General features: G+C 39.0%; 1 protein-coding gene across 1 annotated transcript; it reads right to left on the bottom strand.

Annotated features, from left to right (window-relative positions):
* Positions 1-5705: 5705 nt before the first annotated feature.
* On the bottom strand, positions 5706-27411 carry RAD50 (RAD50 homolog (S. cerevisiae)). Its single transcript, XM_009890734.1, has 25 exons — positions 27232-27411; positions 26740-26823; positions 26366-26517; positions 25549-25734; positions 25195-25399; positions 24582-24710; positions 23698-23863; positions 22659-22852; positions 21873-22079; positions 20806-20988; positions 20444-20601; positions 19370-19545; positions 18485-18722; positions 16983-17172; positions 16174-16300; positions 15743-15936; positions 15240-15350; positions 14613-14705; positions 14419-14532; positions 13497-13624; positions 12397-12621; positions 9280-9365; positions 8732-8874; positions 6249-6382; positions 5706-5892 (listed from the first exon to the last, which is right to left on the bottom strand). The coding sequence occupies exons 1-25, from the start codon at positions 27358-27360 to the stop codon at positions 5706-5708; spliced, it is 3939 nt and encodes a 1312-aa protein (XP_009889036.1). The 5' UTR covers positions 27361-27411.

Consider the following 27411-nt stretch of genomic DNA (forward strand, 5'->3'; position numbering starts at 1 on the left):
GGGACGTTTCCCACCCATCTGCCTTTGGCCATCCCCGGCTCAGGGTGGGGAGAGCATCCCGGCACCCGCCTCTGCCGGGCGATTCCCAGCGCAGGGCCTCTCCTCCTCCCGCCGTCCCTGCCGCGCTCAGCACGCCTCTTCCCGGCAGTGCCACCTCCGCACCTTCGCTTCAGCAGCCGCGTCCCCCTCTATGGCAGCGCCGGCTGTCCCGAGCCGCAGGTTTTGTGGTGGGACAGGATGGGATCATGCAGTGAAGAAACAATGTCAGAACTCATAACATCGAGCAGATGCTATAACTGAGACGATACAAACAACTGTAGGTCTCTGCTACCATTTTTGAGGCCCTGATTTTGGACAACCCCACCAATCATTTTCTTCTTTCCGACACTATCCCAGCTTTGCCTTTCGTGAAATCCTCATGGAGAAGCCACAACATATTTTTGTCCGGGAGGTTTGCTCGTGCGTGCTCTTCCTCGCTTTCAGAAGACGGCGGCAAAGTTAAATAAAACATTCTACAACATGAAAAAAAAAAAAGCCCCAAATGTGGGTCACCGTGCAATGTCTCGCATCAGCACATGTAATATCTCTTGAATCAGTGGTTGAGTTTACAAACTGGGAGCGTTCCAGCCCCTGAGCTGGGCCGGCACCGCAGCCCGCTGCAGCCCGAGGGAGAGGTGAGCTCCAGCTCCGGCCATTTCTTCTTTTTTTCTGCATAAATCAAGTTACGCGGAGTAGGATGAAGCCAGATGAAGGAGAATTTGCAAATTGCATCACATTTCCCGAAGGTGTAATCTTGCAGTAATTAGAGAATAAGCGCTGGCTCCTGGCAGCGTGCCCCAGGGGGGGTAGTAAACAAACCGTCATACTGAAATAGATTAGAAAAGATATTTAGTGTGACATTTAAATGCTAACAAAGTTACAAGGAGACATTAAATGATTAAGCTTTTGAAAGCATCGTCTATATTTATTGGTTTGGTTTGTGGTGTTTATTTATAGATAATCACATCTCTTTTTAGTTTTTTCTATTTTATTTTTAATTTTCAGGGCATGCAGAAATTTTTTTGCCTAAAACATAGCGCACAGGAGGAAAACTGGACCACCAACCCCCCTTCCCCAGTTAGAAACTTCATGGAACCGTTGCTCCTGGAAGGAGCAGGTTCAGTGTTCTGTAAGTGACTTTTTTACTTCAGGCAGGACAGAAAGCAAAAGAAAAAAATAAAAAATTTTAAAAACCACCTTCTCTGAAGTTTGAAAGGCTTTGGGCCCAGCAGCTGTGTGCGCAGCAGTGTGTGAGGAGGCAGCGCAGTATTGTCATGCACAAGTAATAGCGAAGGAAGCGTCAGAACTCTGAAGTATTGGTTTTCCACTGCTAATAAAAATTCCACCGAGAAAGACGACTGTTCAAACCGGGATGGCTTTAAGGCCATTTTTTTTTTCTAGTGAAAGTAGTCCCCACCTTGCATACTAAGTGCAGCTAAACCGAAAATAAGCTCTGTTACTGAAGAAGTAAATGATGTGGCAGAGGTGGGAGGAAAGTCGCTCGCTTGAGCGGTGCGTGCTGGAGCCCTCCGTCTGCTGCAGGCTCCCGGCTCGGAACCCCTCTGCCAGGGCTGAGGCCGCGGTCAGACCCACAGCCCCTGGAAGGGATTTACAGCCAATAACCCTTTCCCGGGCTGTCCCTGCCGTCACGAGCCAGTACAGCCGCGGGAGGGACTCGGTGCTCTCACAGGGGAGCCGGGTGCCGGCTTGGCTATGGAACCACCGTCCCAGGCAACGGCCGCGTTCCTGCCTCCTGAGCCCACCGCTCACACCGAGAGCTCTGTGAAAGCATTTGGAATTATTTTAAGTTGTCACCGCACCCCGGGCTGCATCCCCAGCAGCGTGGCCAGCAGGGCGAGGGGGGATTGTGCCCCTCTGCTGCGCTCTGCTCTGCTCTGGGGAGACCCCCCTGCAGTGCTGCCTCCAGCTCGGGGGGTCCCACCAGCAGAAGGACACGGAGCTGTTGGAGCGGGGCCAGAGGAGGCCCCGGAGATGCTGGGAGGGCTGGAGCCCCTCTGCTGGGAGGACAGGCTGGGAGAGTTGGGGGGATTCAGCCTGGAGAAGAGAAGGTGAAAAAGGGGAGACCTTAGAGCCCCTTCCAGTGCCTAAAGGGGCTCCAGGAGAGCTGGGGAGGGACTCTGCATCAGGGAGGGGAGTGATGGGACAAGGGGGAATGGTTTGACACTGAAAGAGGGGAGAGTTCGGTGAGATATTGAGAAGAAATTCTTGGCTGTGCGGGCGGTGATCCCCTGGGGCAGGTTGCCCCGAGAAGCTGTGGCTGCCCCATCCCTGGAGGTGTTCAAGGCCAGGTTGGACGGGGCTTGGAGCAACCTGGGCTGGGGGGAGGTGTCCCTGCCCAGGGCAGGGGTTTGGAACGAGATGATCTTCAAGGTCCCTTCCAACCTAAACCATTCTTATGATTCTTGGTTCTTATATCATGGCATATCTGAGCAAGTGTCTGCGCCTTCCTTGTGAAGGTGTGTGTGTGCATCGCTACATGGAGGACAGCTCCTGTGGAGCTCCTCTCCTGCACTGGGGTTTCTCTGCTGGAAATCCACCTCAGCTCCAATCAAAACGGCAAGTGGACACCCAGTTTCTGCACCATTTTGTCACCTGCGCAATGTTTCCGCAATAAATCTGTGCCTCGCTTGCCTTCAAATCTCTTTGGCTCTGTACTATAGACAGCGTGAACTTTGTGTAGCATCACATATGTCAGTAAGGGTAACAACACATTTTTCCCCAATATTCTGCTCCTCTTGCCACCCTCACCTTCAGTCCTCCAGGCACAGGAGAAGGCTGGCTAGGAGGCCGGCCGGGAGCGCAGGCAGGAAGCCGTGGCGCAGCAGGGATGCCCTTGACGTGGGGCTGGGGGCGGCTGACTGCGCCCGTCAGCAGCAGCCGCTTCCTGTGGGTGCTGCGGGAGAGGTGGCAGCGACGCTCCTCCACCAGTCGCAGCGGGGACCATTGCCGTCCTCACTCTCCCCGAGGTGCCCGCGAGCAACACATCATGAAAGTGTTTAAAGTTCCTCCTACACTCGATTCACATGAGCACATTCTTGTTTGTTTTCCCGGCCCATAGCAAAACCATGGGGCTGGTGGAGTCTCTTTTCCCCACTCTTCGCTAAAGAGGAGCTGACGCGTTATTCAAGTGAAAGGTGTGAAAAAAAAACCCAAACAAAACAAACCTATGATGTGGATTATTTTTTGTCATTTTTAACACTGACACTTTGATAGAGTTTATTCTCCCACCACATTTTCTGTATTTTTTCCAAGCTCTGGCAAAAAGTTTGCCCCCCAGAATGCACGGGTGAGGATAAACTTTGTAGGTGGGGAACAGGGAAGAGCTGATTTAGGCAAAAATGTGCCCAAACTACTTTATAGAGGAATTGCAAACTATGGCTTTAACTTGGGTGAAAAAAAAGCACAGGATTCACAAAGGTAGGGGAGCTGCTTCTGAAGATAATATAATTCTTCATGAGCTGGGATGTATGTGTCATGCTAAAATAAATGGGTAGTACAGGAAAATTTGAAAATTCAAAGTCTTCTTTTTTTTTCTGTTGATTACATCTTTAAGAAAATTCCCCTTCAGGAAGTAGTACTAGAGTCAGTGAAGCTCTTAGTTAAAACTGCAAACGTAATGCATCTTAGCAGCATTTTCCTTTGCCTTCTCTTCCCTCCCCCTCTCCCCCCCAGCTGGGTGTTAATTGCTTTTGGAGGGGATTGGTGAAAGAGCGTAATTGCTAGGAAGTCCCATTCATTCACTTATCTTTGAGTGGTTTCCCGATGACTAGGGCCACCCTCACTCTCGTGACTTGCAGTTTCAGAAAATTCAGGTGGAAATAATCCTTAGATCAATTGCTCAGTTTCCCGCATTACCCTTTAGGTCACCTACTGCCAAGTCCTCTTAACCCACCAGCCACGCAGAAGGCTGAAGCACATCGTGATGAAGAATCAGACCCGGGGTACTGTGGGGTTTTATTTTTGGTGCAGATGTTGTCTACACCCTTTAGCGGGTGGTGTTGGCAGTGGGATGATTTCAGGTGAGGGGCTCAGCAGAGCCCGCAGGGAGCTGCAGCACAGCCCCGGGGACAGGCAGGGCCACCGCTTCACTGTCCCCACGGGGAAAGGGCTGCGGGCCCCGGGGTGCGTCGGGGGGGCGCCTCTGTCCATGGTGCTTAACGGGGCCCTGCTGGCACCCGTCAGCTGCGCCCGCGCTCCCACCCCGGTCCTCACGCTCCCACCCCGGTCCTCACGCTCCCACCCCTGTCCTCACGCTCCCACCCCTGTCCTCACGCTCCCACCCCTGTACTCACTCACTTCGTCCCCGGGAAATCTGTGAAAAGGGGATTCCTGCATCCTGAAGCACGAGGAAGGCAGCACGCAACATTCTCTGGCTCGCTCCTGTATTTGCCAAAGGCATAGTCCTGATGTTACTGAGATTTAACTTTTTTCACGGTGGTTAAAGATTCCTTTCTCCGAAATTGAGCTTTGGTCATATGCTGTCTGCTAAGGAGGTTCAGCCGATCACTGCTGTCTGCAAGGATTTAAGAAGTTGTACGTCCAGCTTCTGCTTGTGGACTCACAACTGGTACCCAGCGCTCAAGGAAGAAGAGGTGCCCCCTTACTTGGTTACGAAGAAACAGAGACCCAGAAATCGCATCCCCCAGGGCCTGCACGGCTCCAGAGGTGGCAAGGCATGTGGCTGAGGAACCCTTGTGGGAAATCCCAGGACTTGCGATGATCAAGTCTTTTCCGGTTTGAAGCGTGCCATCTCTGTTGGCTTTCCATTGTCATCCTGAGCGGTAGGTTGCCCTTAGCCTGTGTTCTGCACAGGGTGCTGCTGTACCAAGGCAAACAGCTTCAGGAAGAACTCTGAGTGGTGCAGGTGAAGCTCAGCATCCACACAAATTAATTCTCTAAGGCATTTTTGTATCATTTTCACAGAACTTGATTGTATCTCACAGAGAATCAGAATACGACAAAACTCTCATAAACGTCACCATCTTAGAACAGCAGAGAGGTAAATGACACTAAGCGAAGAGAATATGGTTAAAATATGCTTCTGTCATCTGTCACTCATTTGTCTAGAGATAGGAATTTCCTTTATTCTAAAGACAGCTGTTATCATTGGTGGAGATTCTTACTTTGAACAGTTGGGAGTAATGTTACCTTGGAGAGAAAGTCATAAAAGTTCTCTCTGAAGCTTGTGAATTTTGTGCAGACTAGGTGGTGGCTATGAACACGTCTTGACTAGAGAGACACAAATCAACCCTGAACATGCCATAACGCAGTGATGGAGAGCAAACCCTTCTCTATCGGCACAGCTGCAGCTGTTCCAAAGAATCTGCACCTGCATTTCCCTGCCATGACATACACAAAGAACATCACAACTTTATTTTCACTTTCAAAGTGTAAAATACATCTAAAAGTTAACTGCGTTGTATTCATTTACATTCTTCCAAATCATGGTGATTCTTAAACGCAGGCACAGGAATATGTAGAAAGATACAAAGTCTAAAAGTCTAATAGTTTTCAGACTCTAGCTAAAATTGTTACAAATCTTCAGTAGTATATGATATGAAGGAACTGTATTTTCAGATGCCTTCATTTGAGCTCTATCACGTTAGGCAGCTAAGCCAGTCTATAACACATAATTACTAGACATTCTAATGAACATATGAGCCTAGGGAGCTGACACTGCATTTCATGATCTCAGAGCACTGGTCAATGTTCTTTTTGATCCTATAGAACGTTTCCACATATTCAGAACGGCCCAGAAGTTCAACAAAATCTTCATCGTGAGTTATCACCAGAAGCTGAAAGTTACGCTGTTGTGAGCGGCTTTTTATTATCCTACAAAGAGAAATTATTTAGTGCATGTTTATCTAAATCACATTCTAGTTTTAGAGAACCTGTAAATATGTAGTACAAAAATATTTAGCTATTGATAATGAATGACATGAACTGTCAAGCAATCTAATGATGATCAGCAACTCTTTTTACCCACATAAAAAAAAAATCCCAAATTATTTAAGAAGTATTTTTCCGCTTCCAGATAAAAGATAAGGAATCTAAAGCTACTGTTTTATATGTATATTTGCATACGCTGACAAAGATACGCCAGCTTAAAATGTAAATCACTTCTGCCAATTACTATTAATGTCTGAAGAAATACCCATCTTTAAGGTTCAGAAGAAGAGATCACTTACTCCACCAGGGCATGTGCAAGGGACTCAATGTTTTCTCGATCCAGGTTGGTAGTAGGCTCATCTAGTGCCAATATGCCACAGTTGAGACAGAATGTTTCTGCTAGAGCAAGACGAATAATAAGAGAAGCAAGAACCTAAGAGAAAAACAAAACAAGACAAAACACCAAAATCTCACTTTCTGAAGTGTTTATAGAGGAACTACATTAAACATGCTATTTTTAATCCCATTACAAACCATGACTAAAGCTTAGGTAACAATGTGCTGATAGTTCACAAAATGACAATAACTAATTAGTTACTGAGAAACTGCATTAAATATTCAATTTTGAATTTAAAGATCCTTTCTACGAAGTCCTGTTGGAAAAATATGAGAGAAGTCAAACACTCAGCATTCAGGAGATCCTGGAAGTAAGGATTCCAATCCGAGGTAAAGACACTACGACACTGCCATCCGCATTACCCCGACACTCTGTTCGCGCCCCACCCCACTGCGGCAGGGATGGTGGAAATCTGTACGCGTATCACTAAGTTTGAGTTACTGAACTCCTGACTACTTACTAAAACTGAAGACAGTAAAATTTACCACCTTACATGTTAGTTTTCTGTTAACATGCCTAATCATATTATTATTTTATCTCCTGAACTAGTGAAAATCAGAGAACACTTGATGGAAACTGCTGCCAAAAATACTTTCCAATTATCAAAACTGCTGGCATCACAGTTTATGATCAAAGAATTCTCAGAATATAAGCTAAGAAACTGTGAACAAGTTTCACTCTCATTTACATAGGACTCTAACGTAACATCCTAGACTACTTTAAGAGAGGATGCATTTTTTGCCTGTGCTGCTGTTTTATAAGATTTGGATTTCCCCCCAAATTAGTATGGAATTTTCAAAACCAAGTACGCATCTACACTCAGGTGTGAATTAATTTGACAGCATTTTCCATATTCAAGCAACAATACAGCATTAATCTTCTCATGAAATATCCCTTCATGATTCACGCTGTATGCACTTAAAAATATTGTGTATCATTTTGTTCCACTCCTTGATTTCATTTTCTACTACTGCCTGTACCATCTGGTTGTCGAAAAGGCCTGGCTGCCAATGAAACTCTGCCGGAGTAAGCAACACAGTGGGAACTGCAACTCTGGAGGTAAGGAAGTAGGCAGTTTGTTACTTCACATAATGGCAGGTCTTTCTCAACATCAGAGAGATCTAAATCTGCTGCCATCGTAGCCCTTTGAGCTACTGCAGAGGAAAGGGAGCCAGAAAGCTCCAGCTCCCACTGCAGAAGAGGAAGGTGAATATATCTCCCCTGTACAACTGCAGCCTCCTCAGGCGAGGTTGTCGCTGGCACCTTAAGTGGCCAGGAGAGCTCTCCAGGTCTTCTATTTACAGTGCAGCAGACATGAAGGATGGGCAGAAAGTGTTCCAGCAGGGAAGAAATCAGAACAGCCCTGGCTGCATTTTTGTCCCTTTCTACTCTCTGTGCATTTAGGAAGATCGCTTGTTCTGGTGGAAATGATTCATCTAAGGAAGAGGCAGAGTTTCCTGCTGTAATACTGCAGGTAGCTTTGGTTGCCAAAGCCGTATAACCAATATGCCAAGTGTCAAATGGCTACAAGTATTATGGGGTTTTTCCATACCTCAGCTCTTAAAAAAAAAAAAAAGAAAATCAGTACAGATGGTGATTCTGGAGGCAGATGAACACGACCAGCTCTTTTGCTGAGAAATATTTTAGATGCTCTGTCATAACGTAACAGACAGGTGGAAACAAGAGCCCTCAAGCCCCAACATGTGGAAGAGGCTACGATGAGCCGCTGATCACTGGTCCTGTCAAGGCAAGTGTGATATCACGCCACTTGGCCAGGGTGTGTTATTAAAGCACTGAGAGAGCTGAATGGCCACACTGCGGAGCTGACAGCTGACACAGACAAGACAGCATGAAATGCAACGCTGGGAAGTATGGCATGGTGTGATAATGGTGACGTGAACTGAAAAGTTATATTCAGCAGTAGCGGAGAGTAGCATGACTTAGAGAAGAGGTCTTATCATACTTAGAGGTAGATGCAGCTGTGAAAAGAAGACCAAGGGCCAGCCCTCAAGGAGGAAATAATATGGGAGCAAGTCAACAGACTGAAAGCTATGGGAACCTTAGTGGTAACTAGCAAGAGACTGGAAGGATTGGAACTTGAGGAGAGATGGAAGTAGAACCCTTCTCTCCTGTAGGCACTCAGGCCACTCCCCAACTGAAACAATGCATTATGGCACCCCAAAATAGGGTTCAGATGTTCAGAATCATATATTGCATACTGTCAGCAAAATCCACGTACAGTGAAGGAAATTTGTACAGAAGTGTGAATTGGAGTTGGAGCCACCTGTTCTTCACTGTCACTTCAGAATGTGTTACTCCCTTGCATTCACCTGAGTTAGTTGTCAGAATCCTCTTTACTGTGCACTAAAAATAAAATGGCATTACCTTTTGCCCAGCACTACATCTTCCTCGCATATCCAGTGCTGTATCTCCCTTTATCATTACTACCCTATAATTGTAACTTCTTCTTTTATCAGAGGCTGAGACATTCTCATCTGCATCAGAACGAATTTCTATATAGTCAATATCTGAAAATGGGAAGGAGACAGTTTTACATTACCAAAAAGCTTTAAAGCTTCATAGAGTTAAACAGAGTTGAGAGGTATAATACGCAGTAACCACAAAAATTCTATTCAGAACTCCCACTAATAGATACATCTTCAAAATTAATTTTTCCAAAATTGAAACATGCAGCTCCTCCATCTCAAGGAAACCTTAACTTTTGAAAATGACCTCTATTTATCATGTGACTATCTACATAATCTGTAATAAAAGAGATATTATAGTGGTGACCAACAGATGTAGCCTTTAGAATGGAACCAATTATTTTCAGATCCTGGATTTTCAGTATTTTGAACAAATACTTTTCAGTATGCTGTGCTCAGCATCAAATATGTGTGGGCAAAAATAATAATAAAAAAATAATCCCATACCTTGTCCTCTGTAGGTGCTTCGCCAAAGGTCACGAATGATTTTGTTGATTTCTTCCATCTTCATGCTATGAAATGTCATTATTGCTCTAAAGAAGAAGAACAAAAACTGTAAATTGTTATAGGTGCAACCATGGACTGCTAAGGCCTTCAGGAGCTTTAAGGCAGGCAGCAGCTCCCTTTCCATTCCCTAAATACTTTTACTAAAAATATAATAAATACCAGTTCTTTTTGAAGGCAGAAGTATCTATAGACTAACCATACTCTATTGCGTAAATAATTCTACTCTCACAAACAGCTCAGTCTCAAGAAGTAGAAGACTAATGAAGACAGATTTGCAGTCAGTCACTCAGAGAGCAAGTTTACCTGACTTCTTAAGACATATATAATTTACGTGTGAGGTATATTGTCAGACTGACATCAAGAAGATGAATCTGATGTGAAGTCTTCCCAAATAACAGTAGTGTTACTCATTGGCACAGTCCCCCAACACTGCGAATAATTGGGTCTCAGTAGGAAAGGAGAGCCTGTCAACTTTACTCACAGCAGAGAGCTCTGTATTGAGAATATAATTACCCAAACAGACGTTACGACTAAAGCTACCTTCCTCTTCAGCAGCAAGAATAACATAGCATGTAATTCATAGTTTTCAATTTAATTTCCCTGGTTAATGTATGAACATGCCTTTAGTTCAGTGACAGATGATTTCTTATGAAAGCATTCAAGAAAGGACAGGATGCTACATTTCTAGCTTGGCTTTTTAAAGAAGAAGTGCTCTGTAATGAAAAAAATGCTTGCTGAATTTATGCGAATGTCTTCTTTCAAAAAAAACTGGTGGAAATAAAATAAAATTCTGTAATAATTTTTTACATATACTTTTTCTCCCTTACAGGAATTATTTCCACCTGTTCTGGGGAATACTGAAGTATCAACTCTAACAGGATTTGTTAAGTCTGAAGAAAGAAGAAACTGTGTTTGACTATTTACCTAATTAAACCCAAGAATGCACTCCTCATCAATATTTATCACAAACTTCTAAATATTAAGTAAATAAAGATCAACTGATAGCACAGAACACACAAAATGTTGCTTTTCCCAGCTACAGATAGTTTTCAACCTCTGGCCATTAAAGTTAACATTTCATCTTACTGATTTTTCAGATGATTACCAATAAGTGATGCTTATCTATTTTTCTTGAAATTACAAGACCGATTTCCTGTTTTGCCTTAAATAGAAACAATAGATGATTTGATACCATACAAAAAGGTTCTGAATTCTAAAAGGGAAATTCTTGGAGTGCATTTCCAGTTAAGCTGAAAAGGAAGAATTATACATGCTCTGAACAATTTAAAACTTCACAAAGTAAATTCTGGATTAGTTTACATTCTAATATTAAACATAATTATTTCACCGTTTAAACCACTTAAAACAGGGTTCCTCTAGACCCCTGTGTTTAATAACCATTGAAACCTATGTTCTCAACTTGGAAAATTCTCATCTGTTTAGTTTCTCTTTTTGACCATTATTCTGTACCCCCAACCACATTACTGCTCTTCTGTGCCCCTTTTCCCAGCACTACTAAACCCTTTTTAAATACAGGAGACCAAAATTCCATAAATATATTTAAGACATGGGTGTATTAGGAATTCATACAGTGGCCAAAATGTTTCTCTTTCTCTTTTTTTTGTTCCTAATATTCAATTTATCTTTATGTCACTGAGCACCACTTTCGTATTTCCTGAAACACATCCCCTGATTCCAAGATCCTTCCCATTGACCATCAAGTTTCAATAGCTCAGTGCAATTCCATCATTATAACTGAACATACAGGATTTTTTAGGGAGCCATATGTTTTACTTCATATTTGTTTAGAAATTTTGAGATGCTATTTTTGGCCAGTCAGTCCAAGACTAGAATACAAGCTTCCAGAGGAAGCAGAAACAATCACAAAGTTTACTACGCTTTCCATCAAATGCAAGACATGCTTCTTTTGATCTTACCTTCTCTAATATAAGCACAAAACCACCCACACTGGAAAAGGGGAAAAAACACCTCTGTATTGCAATATTCTTTCATGAAAACACAACTGTTTACCTGAGAAGATGACACGGAACAAGAAATCTACCTGGCATGTTAAGGTATGACCAGAAGGTGCTAAAATATACTGCTACAGAAATGAAAGTAGTATGAGAGACTATGCAAGAAAGATCTGGGTTAAAAATGAAAGATTTAAACACAGATTTCACCTTTCCTAAACTCGTACTGTGGAGTTTATGTATTTTGAAAGAACATGTGAGACAGACTTTCAAGAAACACATTCTCTCACAGCACATCCTCTAATACTTTCCTCAAAAAAAAAACCCCAAAAAACAACCAACCAAAAATCCAAAATTACAGGAAGAAAGGAAAACCATCAGCAATTTTGGGAGACACTTACAAAAGCCTCCTAAAAATGCCTTCAAGTGGAAAAACTAGCTACAGAGGAACAGGGTCAGAGGAACAGTCTGCAGCTCCACTGGCTCTTCCACCCGTTTCCATACGAAAAACAAAGTCAAATGTTCATTGTCTGGACATTCTCTAAACACCACAGGCAACACAGCAAAAGATTATTTCACACCAAGAATTCATCACAGAAGGCAGAAATGGGTGGTGTGTTGGGTTCACTTGCTACTATCTCTCAACCTGAACCATTGCGTTGCAAATGCAAGTCCTAACATGTACAACCATATCTCAAAAAGGGTCCTACAGAGAGCTGGGAATAAAACTACAAAGATCACTGGACTTATTTATGACTATATTAAACTTCAATTATTACCATCAATACATTTACTGTACATACACTTATATACATTAGCTTACAAATTTCCTACATCCTACCAGTCCTGTGCAGTTTGTAGTATATTTTCATTAATTTACTTAAAAAGGTGTACCTTGTTATCTTAACATTTAAAAGCCTGATCTTATAAAGAGAAATAATTATATCTTTTAAAGAATTCTATCAATTTACTATTTTTAAGTTACCCCCACAACTCTGAAATGGAAAGCTGCTTTTGCATCAAGGTTATCAATAGTAATAAAGCCTAAAACATTTAAGAATTACCCTCATGTGATGATACTTACTTATCAAGAGCCTTGTAATAAAGATCCAGATCTTTGTTTGCTAGCTCTGTTGTTCTCATAATAATCATCATCTCCCTGTATTTTTCCTCCGCATCTTTGAATTGTGGCTCTCGAAGTTCCTTTTTAAACCGAAGAATCTCTTCCTCAAATCCACGTTGTCGGCCAAGTGCAACATGATGGTTTCTTTTCAGAGATTCTATTTTCTCCTCTAAATGCTTTTGTTCACTGTGAAACCATAATTGACACACAAAGTCTTTTGTATCTGGTGTTTCACAACTTTTTAATCAGGGTTCTAATTTTGAGTTTGTTAGACAGTAACTCATTATATTGTATTTATAAAGTCTGTAACAGTTAAAATTATAGTACTAATGTCACTGAAATTAAGACGTTGAAATAAAAATATTTCTAAGTTTGTCAAGAACATACTCCCATCAATGTTCTGAGTGGGAGAAGCACGTTATCAGTTTGAGTGCCAAGGTGCTATACGTAGAAACATATAAAATAATTAATTTCATAGGTGGAATTAAATTAGGATACTGAGCAAAATAAGATAGATTAATTGGGTAACCTCTAGAAAGCTAACCAAATGAATCACACGTAAGAACCATCACAGGGCTAATTCCTTTTAAAAAGTGTTTATTAACAAAGCAGTTAATACTGGACTACTGAAATAAATATAAAATCTTCTGCTGAGACTTAAGTGAGCAGAATGAAAGTGAAAACTAAATATTCTTATTCCGAGACATGAATTATTTTTTAAATGTGGATTTAACTGTGGAAGTCACTAAAAAATGGATTAGATTGGAACAAGTATATGCGCATGTTATATGTCCTGGTTTCAGCTGGAATAGAGTTAATTTTCTCCTTAGCAGCTGCTGTGTTTTGGATATGTATTTCTAGCTAGAAGCACTATATAATTTCACTGAGTCATTGATGTCATTCTGGGGGTGTTTTGCAAACTGGAGTTTGAAGGAGGAAGTGGTCTACCTGAATGGGGAGAAAGGTGGACCAGGAAACACACCAAAACACACTGAATATTACATTCAGATATTCAGTGAATTCTTGTGCAAAACATGCTGTTCTGTTTGGAAGATGCTTACTTTTTCATTTGTGGGACTTTCATTTCTCCCATCTCCTTCACAAGGTGTTTTATATTGTCTTCAACTTCTTTCAGCTCTTCATTACGTTTCCTCAGAGTAAGATTATCCTCTAGCCACCTTTCCTGTATCTGTCTCCACAGAAAACAAGAAATAGTATAATGTTTCAATATAGTGATTCTCAATTGAAAGTATGAGTGCTGCACAACTCTAAAACATGCTGCAAGCATAAAATAATTGACAACAACGGAAATTATGACAGTGAGAACTTAGCTTGTGCTAGAAATAGGGCATAAAGGAAATCAGCAGTATTATTTCATATTTCAATCTGAAATAATACTTACAGCATTTATTATCACAAGCAAACACAAGAGTGATCCTGTGTGCAAATATTAACCAATGTTTCAAAGCGGGCAAATAATTTAGGATGAGATTTATTAAAGTCCCCCATCTCAGTTCTACAAGTTAAGACAGTCAGTGGTGGGATAGAATGGGGAAAGACATCTTTCCTATGAAGAACGTAAACAGTATTTGAAATATATACACAAGAATTTAAAGTACATGACAAAATCCGGAGTAACTAGCAACTTTTGGTACCTGCAATTTGGTACCTTGCTTCAGAAGGCAGGTACACAAAGATACTTTTGCAAATGTGAGCTACTATCCCAACAGATTTAACCCTTTTAGAAATTCCACAACACGATAGTTAGAGATAAAAGTTTTTTAAAATGCATCTACTTTTGCATATACATATCTCAAGACTTTTTTCAGCCTAATACATGTCTAGCAGCTATTCTGACTAACAACTGATTAAGTAAATCAGGAGACAAACTTTGCACCACTACATGCCTAGGCAGACTTCAACCAAAACCAGAAATTATTTCAACCATGCTAAATAAACTTTACTGTAAAACAATACATCTACCTTTTGAGTGTCAATATCTTGTCGAATCATTTCCATCTCTTTACTTATCTTTTCCTTCTGTTTCTCACAGGCAGCTAGCTGAGAATTTACTTCATCAAGTTCAGACTCCTTTTGCTGAAGAAATAAAATGGCATGTGATTTAAACACAAGAGCGCTTTTAATGTCCAATTTTTATTGACTGGTGTTTAGGTTACCTTTTTATAGTCTTCTTTTCCTTGTTGAATATAGTTTTCAATTTCTTTCATGTACTTGTTTATATCCTTAACTTTCTCTTCTATGCTATTTATCTGCAGGAAAAATATTTCAAGTGAAAGTCTGAGAACTTATATGCTCTGTAGAAAAGATTAGATACTGGATAACACTACTGTCAAAGTACAATTACCTATCATAAAGCCTTCAGCTTCTGAAATCCAGATGCTCCTTATTACTGTGAAAATGTTTTCCAAAACAAGAGGTAAATCGCTCATTTGTGCTTACACAAGAGGGCCACTTCACCTGAGAAAAACAGCTTTGTCTCTTGGCAAGGAGAGGTTACAGTCATCCTTGCTATCTCTCTTAGATTATAGGGAACCGCTTCCAAAACCATTGGTCACTAAACATTACCAAATATCCCTAGAAGCCTTTTGACAAGGCTGCCAAATGTTAATTACAATTGAGTTCATCTCCTGACTTGGTTATGTTCCTTTTCTTTCCTAAAAGTTGCACCGATCTAGAGCATTCGCTAAAGTCACTGCCATTTCCTAAAAGCGAACTCACTACCGTGGCTTCCATCCGTGCCTGAAAAACAATATATCTCCCAGCTACGCCAAAAGCAAACAAACCTTCTCTTGTGTTTCTTTATTACTTGCAGTCCTTTTATTCATTAGATCCTCCTTCTCCTGCTGCAGTTTTGCTAAAGTTTCATCCAAAGGAAACACCTGTTCGTTTGCTTCCTGAAAAGCAGTTGAAGAAAGTCCTTTTTATTCTCTCATTCCATTAATGATCAACAATTTTTCAAGTGGTAAAAAAAGTCATGTAGTTAATTCTTTGGGGTTGGTCAGAGGTTATTTTTGGTGTGTTTAAAAAAAAAGGATGTGAAAATATATATTAATAAAGTTCAGGAAAGTTACAAAGATACACAATAGCAGAACGTTATTTCCTTTATTTTATATTTTTTATTATATTATTTTTTATTTCCTTTATATTATTTCCTTTATATTATATCCTTATTTCCTTTATATTATATCCTTATTTGCTAGGATTACAGACAATGTTAAATATAACAAGATTGGGTTTTTTCCCAGGACAACAAAGCTAAGGGTTAACAATTAACAGTATTTCCTACCTTGATCTCTCTGTATAAGGACTGAACCTCAGTGGTTAATTCCACTGTTTGTTCCTCCAGTTGTCGTCGACGCTGCATGCTGCTGGAAATCTGAAGTTTCTCTGCTTTAAGCTCATTAACTGTACTCTTTAGCTGCTGAATCTGATTTTGCTGGTCTTGCTTGAGTTTTTGATTTAACTCAATTTTACCAGTAACTGGATAAAACCAAACACAGAGTGAAAGAGCCAAGCTGTTACTAAAAACATTTATTGTCTTCCTTATGAAAATTTAACTCTAAATTAAGCTAGTATGACCCCAAAAATCAAAACAACAAACTATTAGAATACAGTTATTTCAGAATGTAAATTAAGTAAAGTTTACATTTTAAATGGCAGCACGTTTAGAACATTATTTTCAACATAAAAATGAAATACCAGTTTTGTGTGGCCTACCTGTATCCCACAAGTGTTTTTTCTCTTGTTTTTCATGGCTTACTTGTAGAACAGTCCTACTTAAATCGACCCCTAGCAGCTTAGCCTCCTGCTGAGCAATTTTTCGTTCAACATCCCTAATATCAGTCTGAAAGTAGGAGGAAAAATACTTTTATTATTGTGTTAGTGTTTAACAACATATTTTTTATCTTTGGCACACAAGAACAAGCTTGGGGCTTGAGGCACACGTGACTCAAGACCTTCAAATTTATCTCCTCTGCTGGAGCAATGTCACATCATTAGCAGTAAGGTTATGTCAGCCCACAGGCTGCCAGAAATCGGAATTCTTAATTGTGAGAGGAAATCAGTCAATACAGATGGATGGGCTTTCAACATCCCCAGGTTACCTCAGAACAGTTCCAAGTGCTACCTGTCTCTGTGGGGAAGAAGCACATGTGACAAGATTTCAGAAAGTACACAGAGTAGATGCTGAGAATACACTGAACTATAATGACTAAGAGGGCTGCAAAACACTTCGGCGTACTTGTGTTCATGCACAAGTTCTGGATTGCACCTCTTTTCCCAGTTACTGTAGCACAGAATTGAGTAAGAACTCAAGGGACTCTGTGGTCCTTAAAAGCAAAAATCATTACATGAAACTTGAAGTTTTATTAGTACCAAGATCACCTCTGTTATGCTTTTAAAGTATTTTCACTTTGCTTGAAAAGTCTTAAGACCTCAAAGTTTTATCACATTATTGAATAACTACATATTTAATTACTGGCACGTGAGTATCATTTTATACATTAAAAGAAATTACCAGAGCATACCTGGTGCCTTTCCATTAGCGTTATATCCTGTAAACATGCTTTCGCACCTTCCTCCTTAGACAAAGCTGTCTGCAAGAATGATTCCAGTTCTTCTATCTCACCCTTCAGGCCTGTTAAATCCCTGTTTGCACTCTGTATCTTGTTCCTCAAGTCCGGTATGTCCTTATCTTGGAGGTCAACTACAGTTTGTCTTGAGTAAAATATAAATAGGTAAAATCTCCTTTGTCAAAAACAGCAGCACAAATTCAACACATTCAAGATCAAAAAATCTATGATATGATTTAACAGTGGAAGACTAAATTTAGCCAAAATAGTATCCCCTTAACCTTGCCCACTTTTGATTAAGCTTATGTTATATACCCAGCTAAGGTAATACATCTGTGCTGGTTTGAGGTAATGCATGTCTCCCGGCCCGAACAACTGTGACATCCCTCACTTTAGACAGGTGAGATGAAACAAAACAAGCAAACAAAATCTTTTTTTTTTTTTTTAAAAGTTAATTACACCGAGTGCTCATGAGAGGGTCTAAATCCCCTGTACAAGAGTGCCCCCTTGTGAAGGAAAGGTCTACCCTTTAACATATATATTCTCCAAATTCTCTCAGAACGGCCTGCAAATTTCTTGAGACCAGAGTGTCTTCACCTACTGGGAGGAAATGTGCATACTCTTACTTTAAATGCTGTTCATACACTAAGGAAAAAAACCAACAACAGTACTGAGAAAAACTCTATAGGGCTAGTGTTATTTGTTAATATTACCTACACTCTGCATTATCTTGCAAGTTAAAAAAAAAACCACCAAAAAAACCCCAACACAAAAAAGGTTTTTTAAATAACTAAAGGAATAAATTCAGTCAAATCTAATATGGTTTATCAGTATCAGAGACAGAGGTGCATTCCCAAAAAATGGAATTGCACAGGACTGCACCTCAAGAAACATAAATGGCACTGGGAATCCACTATAAATCCCAAGATGCCTTTCCAGAGTATCATAATTCAGACAAAACTGCCAGCAACAAAAAATACTGTTAAAGGAGATACAAACCAAGATATTATTAAAGGGCACTTAATATAGATTCAGTTCCTATTCTGTCTATACAACGTCCATTTCAGCATTTTTAAGAAACATATTTAAGGTGACACTGTACGAAAACATTTCAATAACAACAAAACCCAGCCTATTTTAAATTACAGGGGAGGGGAACTGTGCCAGTACAGTGTAAATAATTGGTAGAAAAGCCAGTATATAACCACTTTTTCTGCCTCACTCTCATGAGAAGCCCCAAAGGACCAGAAAAACCAAAATTATAAAACAGGTTAATACTAAAGTCCAAATGGGTGGGGAACAAATGCTAGTAAAGTATTTCTCAACTATTAGATTTCTGAATTAATTAACTAGCCCTAAAACAAAGCTTCCTTGATGTCTACATAATTTATAACAATCATAAAGCAAGCATTTGAAAGAAAATAGCCTGGAACGATACAGTTTGCTAAGTACTTTACCTAAGGGGTTTAAGACTCATCATTTCATCACGTTTTTTCTCTTTTCTTTTAAGCTCAGACTCTGTTGACTTCAGTTTATCTGGAGCAAGACGCAGCTTAGACTGCAGATCACTAATTACATCTTGCAGTTCGATCTCTGTTTGAAAAACTCTTTGACAAACTGGACAACATGACTGGTTCTCCTCTGTCAGTTGTGTAATGAACTGTGAATAAACTGCAGTGGCTCCAGCAAGCACAGCTGGTTTAAAAAGAAACAAAAGACTTTATGTAAAAACATAAAAAATGCGTAATCAGATCTATATGTATAAATGAGACAAAATTACTCCCTGCAAAATCACAAAGATTGGAAACCGAAATGGCCTTAAGCGACCTGGTCTGAATTGAGTGCTGCTCCAGCAGTTTGCCCTCTATTACTTCCTGAAGTCCTCATCAACCTGAATTATTCTACGAGTCTCTTTTATTAAACCAAGCTCATCCCTCTAATTAACGGTGGAAGAGTACTTCCTTCAGAAATTACTTTCTTTGAGTTAGCAGTAGGCCCCACGGGCCAAACCCACGCCAAACGGCTGGTTCCGTACTTGTCTTCACACCTGGCAGATCCAAACACTCAGACATTTCCTTTGCTTTGAGATGGTTGTGATCTACATACACAGTAAGGCAAAGCAGATACTTCATTTACACATAAAAAGAGAAATAACTGAAGAATGAAAACAACTGATCCTGCTTAAATATAAAACAGAAATAGTAATAAAGATAGGGAAAATTTGTTTAAAAATAGTAAGATTCAGTAATTCCCTCACGTCAGTTTCAGTGCTGACTGTCTTGCACAAAAGACTGTCTCAATATCAGTATCTTGCATTTAAATCAAGCTTTATATAAATTTACCTCGCTGTTTTGAACTTTTTTCAATTTCATCTTGAAGTTTCTTCAGATCACTGTCAAAATCTTGGCTTCCACAAACATCGAAGAGTTTTGCTTCATGAAGGGACAACTGTGCTTCTTTTTTTCTTAACTCATTACTGAAATGAGTTTTATCACATTCTACTGATGCCAGTCGTTTGCTGAAACATCAATGCATAAACTCTTTTATTACAAAAAAATGAAGATTTCAAACTGTTTAAGCAAAAACATGGGAAGTTAATCTGAAATTGATATTACAGAGCTGTTCACCAGTTCTTCTTTAGTGGTTTTTCAGGAAATCTATAGCATAATTTTTTCATTAATCTCAGTACAGCATAAAGTGTTTCATTTTAATTCCCCTTTGTTTTCCAGATGCTTAATGATGAGAAACTAATTTCTAATGACAAAGCCATACTAAGCTTTCCAGAATAATACGGTATCAACTTTTTTCCCGTACTGCAATTATTGGTTATGAGATATTATTGAACCTCTCAAGCAAAGAATGTTAGCATCCTTCTACTCATGTTCCATACTTTTTGAGTTAAGCAATATTCTTGCACTTAAAATCTTGGGGGTTTTGTTTCGTGGAAGTTTAATGTGTATCATTGCATAGTGTGCTGTTACCTGCTCTAACAAATTGTTTTATATAACCAAATGAAATCAGGAGCAGGAAATCACACATGAACTCATTACATAGCCACTAACCACCCTGTGACTTATCAGAAAGTTGTAAGACCAGCAATTTCCCGCCCAAGCACATTCATTCAGCTACAATTAGCATAAACAATTGAGGATGTTCTGGAATAGTATTTTGCTATCGGCTTTTAGGGCTGCCTTTGACATACGACTACAAATGTTGTGATTTTATTGACTAGCACAAACTGTACCAGCTATACATCACAAAAATTACGCAGAATGCTTTCTTTGATTTTGCACATACCTAAATAAACAATAACGAATTAAAGTAACAAGTGTGTTAAGCATATTAAACTTTCCAACATTTAAATTCATCATTACAAAAAAACTTATGGAGACACAATCAATAAAATGAATACCTACTTAAGGACAGCAAGATTATTCCTTGTCTGATTAATCTTTCTATTTTTATTATGAAGCCAGTCTTCAAGTTGGTTTTTATTTGGAAAGTATCCCAATAGTGATGTCAGTTCATCAGAATGTCTTGATTTCACTTTTCGAATCTGCTCTTCCTTCTCTGCCTGCGGAAACGAAGCATTAACAATTAATTTTTTCATATCTTCAAGTTCATGTCACTTAATGCATTCGTGGAGTTAATGGCTTCTATGAAGTCAGACCGGAGCTTTACATATGACTGTTGATAAGCACAGGAAAAATATGCAAATCTTGGAGGAACTGTATTAATTTCTTGCCCCTCTCTTATGAGATGATGATAGAAAAATTACTTTGTCTTTCTTCAGCATGTCCATTTGGGTAATTGTTGTGGTATGTAGATTCAACTGTTCCATCTCTTGATCCAGCTTCCGAAGAGCTTTGTCCAGGTTTATTTTCTCATTTTGCAGAGTTTTTACTTCCAGTTCGAGTGTTTCTACATTGCTGTTCCTCTCAGCCTTTTCCAGCTCATGTTCCTAAACAAAAAATAAAAGCTCAGAAGACTTAAATAATTACACCAATCAATAAAGTTCTAACTAAAGGAAACAGCAGAAAGCTCTTAAACTGCCCAGCAGCAGTATCATTAGCTGTTACAGGAATGACACAAGATTTGTAAAGAGTACATGAAAAAAGACAAAGGCTGTGATGTTGGCATGGGGAAAATAAAGCAGATACTAGATGCACTGTTCTGGAAAGTAGTGCTGCCCCAAGCTGCTCATGCTTTTACCATAAGCCATAACCACATCATTTAGCTTCAGTAAGCTCACTCATATTTAGATTGATTCTCTGTATTTTAGCATCTACTGTACATTAAATATGGAATTATCCGAGTGAGGAGGCTAGAAGAAACACTGTCAAGCACTGAATTCAGACACCACTAACAAACATAAAATATTTGGCTACAAAGGCATAACCAGCTGTTCAACTGGGACATAAAACGCTTGTAACTTTATAACACTTCATTGGATAAAACACTTATAACCAACTAGCCCATCTCCCAGACAAGTTATATGGAAAAATGTAGGTACTGTAGCACTTTAGCCCATATTTTTCTGGCCCAATAATTTAAGACTGGCTAATCTTATGGTATCGAGAGCTGTGGCTATTAGGCTATTTATAACTCAACAAGCAGAAGCAGTATATTCTACTCAAGCACTGTTCAAAACCAAAGTAGTGAATAGTCCCAGCCACAAGGGTGCACCATCTCAACAGACAAAACATGGGGGGTATTAAAAAGGCAAAAATGCAGCAGATGGAGTAAACTTTAAGGGTGTTTTTTTGTTTATTTGTTTTTTTTTAATGATAAAGCCAAAAGTTTTCATTTCAAGCTTCTATAATTTTTTCAATTATATTAACTTACTGTCTTGACAAGCTCCTGATCCAACTCCAGAATTCTGTCTGAAAACCCCTCCAACTGCTGCAATTCATATTTTACATTCTTCAGCTCAGCTTGTTTCTTATTTTGAATGTCTGATTTCAGGTCAATGGTTCTTTCTAATCCAGTTTTCTTGTCTCTTATTTCATCTATCTGTTTTTGTTTCATTGCTTCTTTTCGTGCAAATTCTCTCTGAAAGAAGTCAGCAATAATACAGTCATTAGTTTTTTCCACAGGAAAACAACATTTAAAAACACTTCTTCACACTAGCTTGCAAATACTCACCGCTGTAATACAAGACATTGAAACGCTTAGATAACCGGAACGTGTCAATAATTTTCTGCTGAAATGTTTCAACAGGAAAACGCAGATGCATCATACCAGTAGTGTTCTCTGAGAACAACCCTATTTTGAAGGTAACTTCAACAAAAAGTTGCTTATTTTCTAACCAGTTAGCCATTGTAATTCTTCTGCAGGCTTTTTAGCTTGTCAGCGACCCATCTGCTCAAGAAGGCTGCTGAGAAAACCTAGCTGAAGAACTGCCTGTTCAATTGCTTTGGTCATCACTTGATGGACCACTCTTAGTTCCAAAACTAATTTCAGGCAACTCATAATAAAGAATTCTAGAAGAAAAAAAAAGAAGGCTTCAGTTCCTCCCCACCCCGTTCTTCCTCTTCCTCCCAGCACCATGACGACACATATGGACCCATAACACACTAAACACACTAATAACCAATACTAACTGCGCTACCGAAACAACAAGATTCTTACCATTAAATGATTTGCAGCTTCTGTATCTCTTTTCTGTCTCTCCTTCAACAACCTGTGAAAACTAGTAATATGCCTTTCATTAAAAGGTGCTCGCTCAAAACCATCTAATTCCAGCTGTGCTGCCAAAGACTGAATTAATGAATCCCTTGTTGTGATGTGCTCTTGGTGACGATCTGCTTGCATTTGAAGACGACCTTCACAAAAAAGAAAACATGACATAAATGGTCAAAAACTGAGGCAGAAGATACATCTAGGATTCAAAGACAGTTGCAACCTTTTTTTTAAAGTCTGTGAAACCAAAGTATTTTTAAACAACACAAAAAACTCCAGGATAAAAAACCCTGAGAGATGGTTATTTCAGGTAACTACATTTTTATTAATTAAATAAATCAAGAATTTAAAAGAAAGCCTCTTAAAACACTTAAAATATTACTCCAATAAGTATAACCAAAGCAAGCCCATATTGCAAGCAGGCATGTATTCTATGTCTCAACTACTATGGCTTTACTGAAATTCCTGTAGTACATCTAAAAGAGAATACACAATACACAAAAGAAGATTATCCTAAGCCCTCTGAATAGTCTCCTGCCCCCACCTGAGACACCGAGCATGCTGAGCATTCAGCTTTTACACTTTTCTTGGTTAAACCACACTTACACCATCACATCTGGTTAGCAGGCAACTTCATCCCCTAAAGAATGTACAAGCTCAGACAGTAGAAACAACTGTGTTGTAAACTGCTAGACTGACACCATAACTTACCTATTTTGAATATTTTTATAAAGAATGGTCAATTTAAGAACAAAGGTACTAAGTGTTGTAATTATATCTCAAAACAACAAGCACACACTAGAAACACCAGGAGAACGCCAAGACCTGTCCACCATTCTCATACCATACTGTGCGGCTGACCCCAAACTCACACATATTTTAGGTGGTTTGCCGAGTTCAAATCCCTTCAATTCTTATCGGTGGTTCCACTTCAGATCTTAATTACATTCAGAAAGAATTACAAAGTTATAGATGAAGTCTAAAATACCTCGTTCGATAAGTAGTTCTGATTTCTCACTGTTAAATCTCTGGCATTCTTTAGCGGCTCTATCTAATTCACGCTTACAGTCCAATAATCTCTTCTCTTTCTCCTTTACTGTTTTCTGGTGGTTCTGGTATCTATCCCTTAGTTGTTCATCTGTTCCTTGAAAAACCTGTACACAAAATACAATACAGAATAAAGTTAGCTTTTTAACTAAATTTATAAGCCAACCAATGATGTTTCAAAAAAAGTATAGTTTCAGAATTCAAGAAATAAGAGATAAACACATCGCATACAGAATTTCTATTCTAAGACATATACTGAGAAAAATTAAATATACTACAAGCAAAACTGGAAAATCTATTTTTCTTAGGCTGATAAAACAAATTAATCTAAATTTTTACCACTGAAGAATTTTTTTCAATTTGTTAAAATCGTTTTAAATGCCTTGGCACAATAATAAGAGAAGAAGAAAAAATCTCCAGGGAGGTGAACAATATTAACATCAGCAGACATCCCATACTGGTCAAAACAAGTGCTGGCTATCATCAACATACTGTGAGAGAGGTAAAGATTTCCAAGTTACACACTGCAGGGCATCGTTACCAGTAATTATCACTTTTATGAAAACTTTTGTCAGGTTTGCCTTCCTGGCAAGCTAGTCTACGGTGGAGAGAAAAGTTACAAAAAGCAATTTAACCCAAATTACACAGAAACTAATACAGCTTTATTGAGCCATATTTGCAATATCTGATAATATCAAGTGAGCTATGTGGGCTATGACAATGTTCTTCACCAACATCTGACGCATAATAAAATATATACCGGGTAGCAAAAGACAGACTAATTCTTCAGCAGAAAGAATGGCATCATCAAATTTAAAAAGCAACCTTTTCCATCTTCTGTTGCAAATCTTGATTATCTTTCTCCATCTGCCTTCTCCTGCTCTCCAGGGCTTTTACATCGTTGTCTAGCCTCATTACTTTCATGAGATTCTGTTCAACTGTTGCCAGAGAACTCTGCAAAGGAAAGAATGCTGTAAGTAAAATATCTTACCAGTTTACGAGTCCCATAATCAATTGTTCTATACAACGTAGCTAGTCTAGGTGTAAAACTTTCAGCTTTATAAAGTATTTTTTTAAAAATAGGGGGGGTTAAGTTTTAGTTAGTTTTTGGTTTAGTTAACAGTTTATAACAGTTTTAGTTATCAGCCTAATTTGAGAAAGAGAGATTTTAAATTAAGCTACAAAAAACTGATGCCGCTACAAGAATTTCACAAACTACATTCTTATACCTCCAATGACTGTTTACAGATTAGACCAGCATCTGCCAGGTTTGCTGAGGTACGTTTATTTCTGCTTCAGAGCAGAGAGTTAGATGAGTCAACACAAAAGTGTAAGATTTTAATCAAGCAATTCATCCAGCTTCCACATTCTGCTGTGTTCTTTAATATTTATGTATTGTTTTGTATTAAAGTCTTAATGTAATCAACATGTAAATTACCTTTAGAGGATCCAGCTGACTCTCAATTGATTTTACATTCTCCTTAGAAGCAGTCAGTTGAGCCTCTCTATTGCTAAGATGATCCTGGATTTCCTGTGCTTTTTCTTTATTCTGTTTTAGATATTTCAGTTCTGCCTGACACTCTTTTACTTTCGAGCTTTGTTTCAGTCGTACCTGACGGAGAGTTTCGAGTGCTTTAATATACCTTTAAAAAAGACAAAATTTCAGATCCTACTGGCAATATAGCAATACTGATACATGAAACAATGCCTTAGTAATTTTCTTTAACATGTACGTTATTAAACAAGACATTTTCTTACTTAGTTTTTATTTAATTACAGTAAAGAGAAAAACCTTGTTGCTGAAAAGATCTCATCAAATTTTTGCTTCAGGGCTTTCCCTTCACTTAATGGCCAGTTGGATTCTTCTTGGTGACAGAAAATGACATTGTTAATCACCGATTTGGAAACACCAAGGGCGCTGATCATCTCTCGATCAATTTCTGCACACTTGGAACTCAGGCTGACCTTCTCGCCGTGCCTATGTAGCATACATAAAGAAAATCCATGAAGAAGTTACTAGCTTATTCTTTTAAAAGTAAACTACATTTTTAACAGTATAATCTCCTTATAATGTACTGATTCAAAAACTTAATGAGTAACAATTTTTAAGCATATCATTACCATGTTCAACACATGCATTTAACACTGTCAATATCTGTAGTCAAGACTATTACACATTTTAAAATAATGCAGAACCACCAGAGGGAGCAAAACTGATCTTGAATGAAGTTAAGTAAATACACTTCTTAAATAGTGGAGATCAGAGTTAACCACGAGCCAACAAAGACCTGAAACTGAAAATGGTGCTGAAGGAAGTAAAGCCTACATACTCCACACAATGCTACTTTCAAACCTTATCATTATTAATACAATTTTCAAATAAATCGAATTTAATAGATATAAATAGTTCTCAAAATAGTGGCTATCAAATGCAGGATTTTTGAAACAACTAATAGATTAAAGCTATGTAGTTTCGTCACTTTACCTAAGAGCACTGGTAGCTACTTCAAGGAATACATTATGAAATTTTCTCTTGTCTTATAGATAAAAATATACAAAACCCAAATTGATCTTCATGCCAAAGTAGGGAAAAAAACTTGAGAACTTACTTTGTTCTAGTAATAACACCTTCAAGCGTTTTAAATTCTATTTTCGTGCCTTTCTGTGTACAGACCATGGACCGCTGGACTGCTACGAGCTCTCCGTTTACATCTCGAAACTGTAATCGAATCTGAGCTCTAACATCTGTTTCATTGGCAACCTTTAGTAGAAACAAAAAAACCTGAATAGCGGAAATTCTTCTCAACATCTAAGCTGGGGGTAATATTCTAATCTCCGCCAGCTCTTTGTTTTCCTGAAACAATACAGTCAGCTCATGTCTGCCTAGAACCTGAGCATCCCTGTCTTCACCACAACACTGAGTGCTGTTAAGTATTTGACTTAGGAGTAAACACACACTAAATCTAGTCACTATGACTTTTACCTTTGGATCGTGAACAAATGAGCTTCCTTTGGTGCCAGGAGGAAAATCTCCAGTGGATATATATTTAAGACATTCAATGATAGTCTAAGAAAACAGAAATAAGTATTTAGTCATAATGGCAATTTTGAGTAAACAAGATGGACTACAGGCAAAAACACAGTAACAGCCCAAATATTTACAGATGATTTAATATGTGAGGAGACAGAAATAAGAAATAATATTTTATTTTTTGAGTATCATGAGAAATACGGTACTTTGCAAAATCAGTTTTAATCAGGATCTGGATCAATTTCCTAGGTAAAATATCAACCAGTGCTCTGCAAAATCCAGGCATGAAAGCAAATCTCTACTAATGCTAAACAACACAGTATTTACAGTAAACAGCAAGGTTTTTGCAATATTATTAATACCTTTCTCTAGCAATCATTATTCATATTTTGAGGCCTTTCAGAGCTACTTACAGTTCAAAACTAAACATGTAGTAAGCCTTACCGTTTTTCCTGCACCATTTGGTCCCACCAAAATAGTTAATGGATTAAAGAAAGTGATAATTTGTTTGTCTTTATCCTCTACCCCAAAACTCCTCACTCCGAGGATACTCATTTTCTCAATCTTCGACATTTCTGCAGAACTCCTTCTCTTCCAAAGTCAGAAATGTAAACGTTATAAAAC

This window comes from Charadrius vociferus, unplaced genomic scaffold, assembly GCF_000708025.1.
Source record: "Charadrius vociferus isolate BGI_N301 unplaced genomic scaffold, ASM70802v2 scaffold370, whole genome shotgun sequence".
In the NCBI taxonomy this organism is placed as follows: Eukaryota; Metazoa; Chordata; class Aves; order Charadriiformes; family Charadriidae; genus Charadrius; species Charadrius vociferus.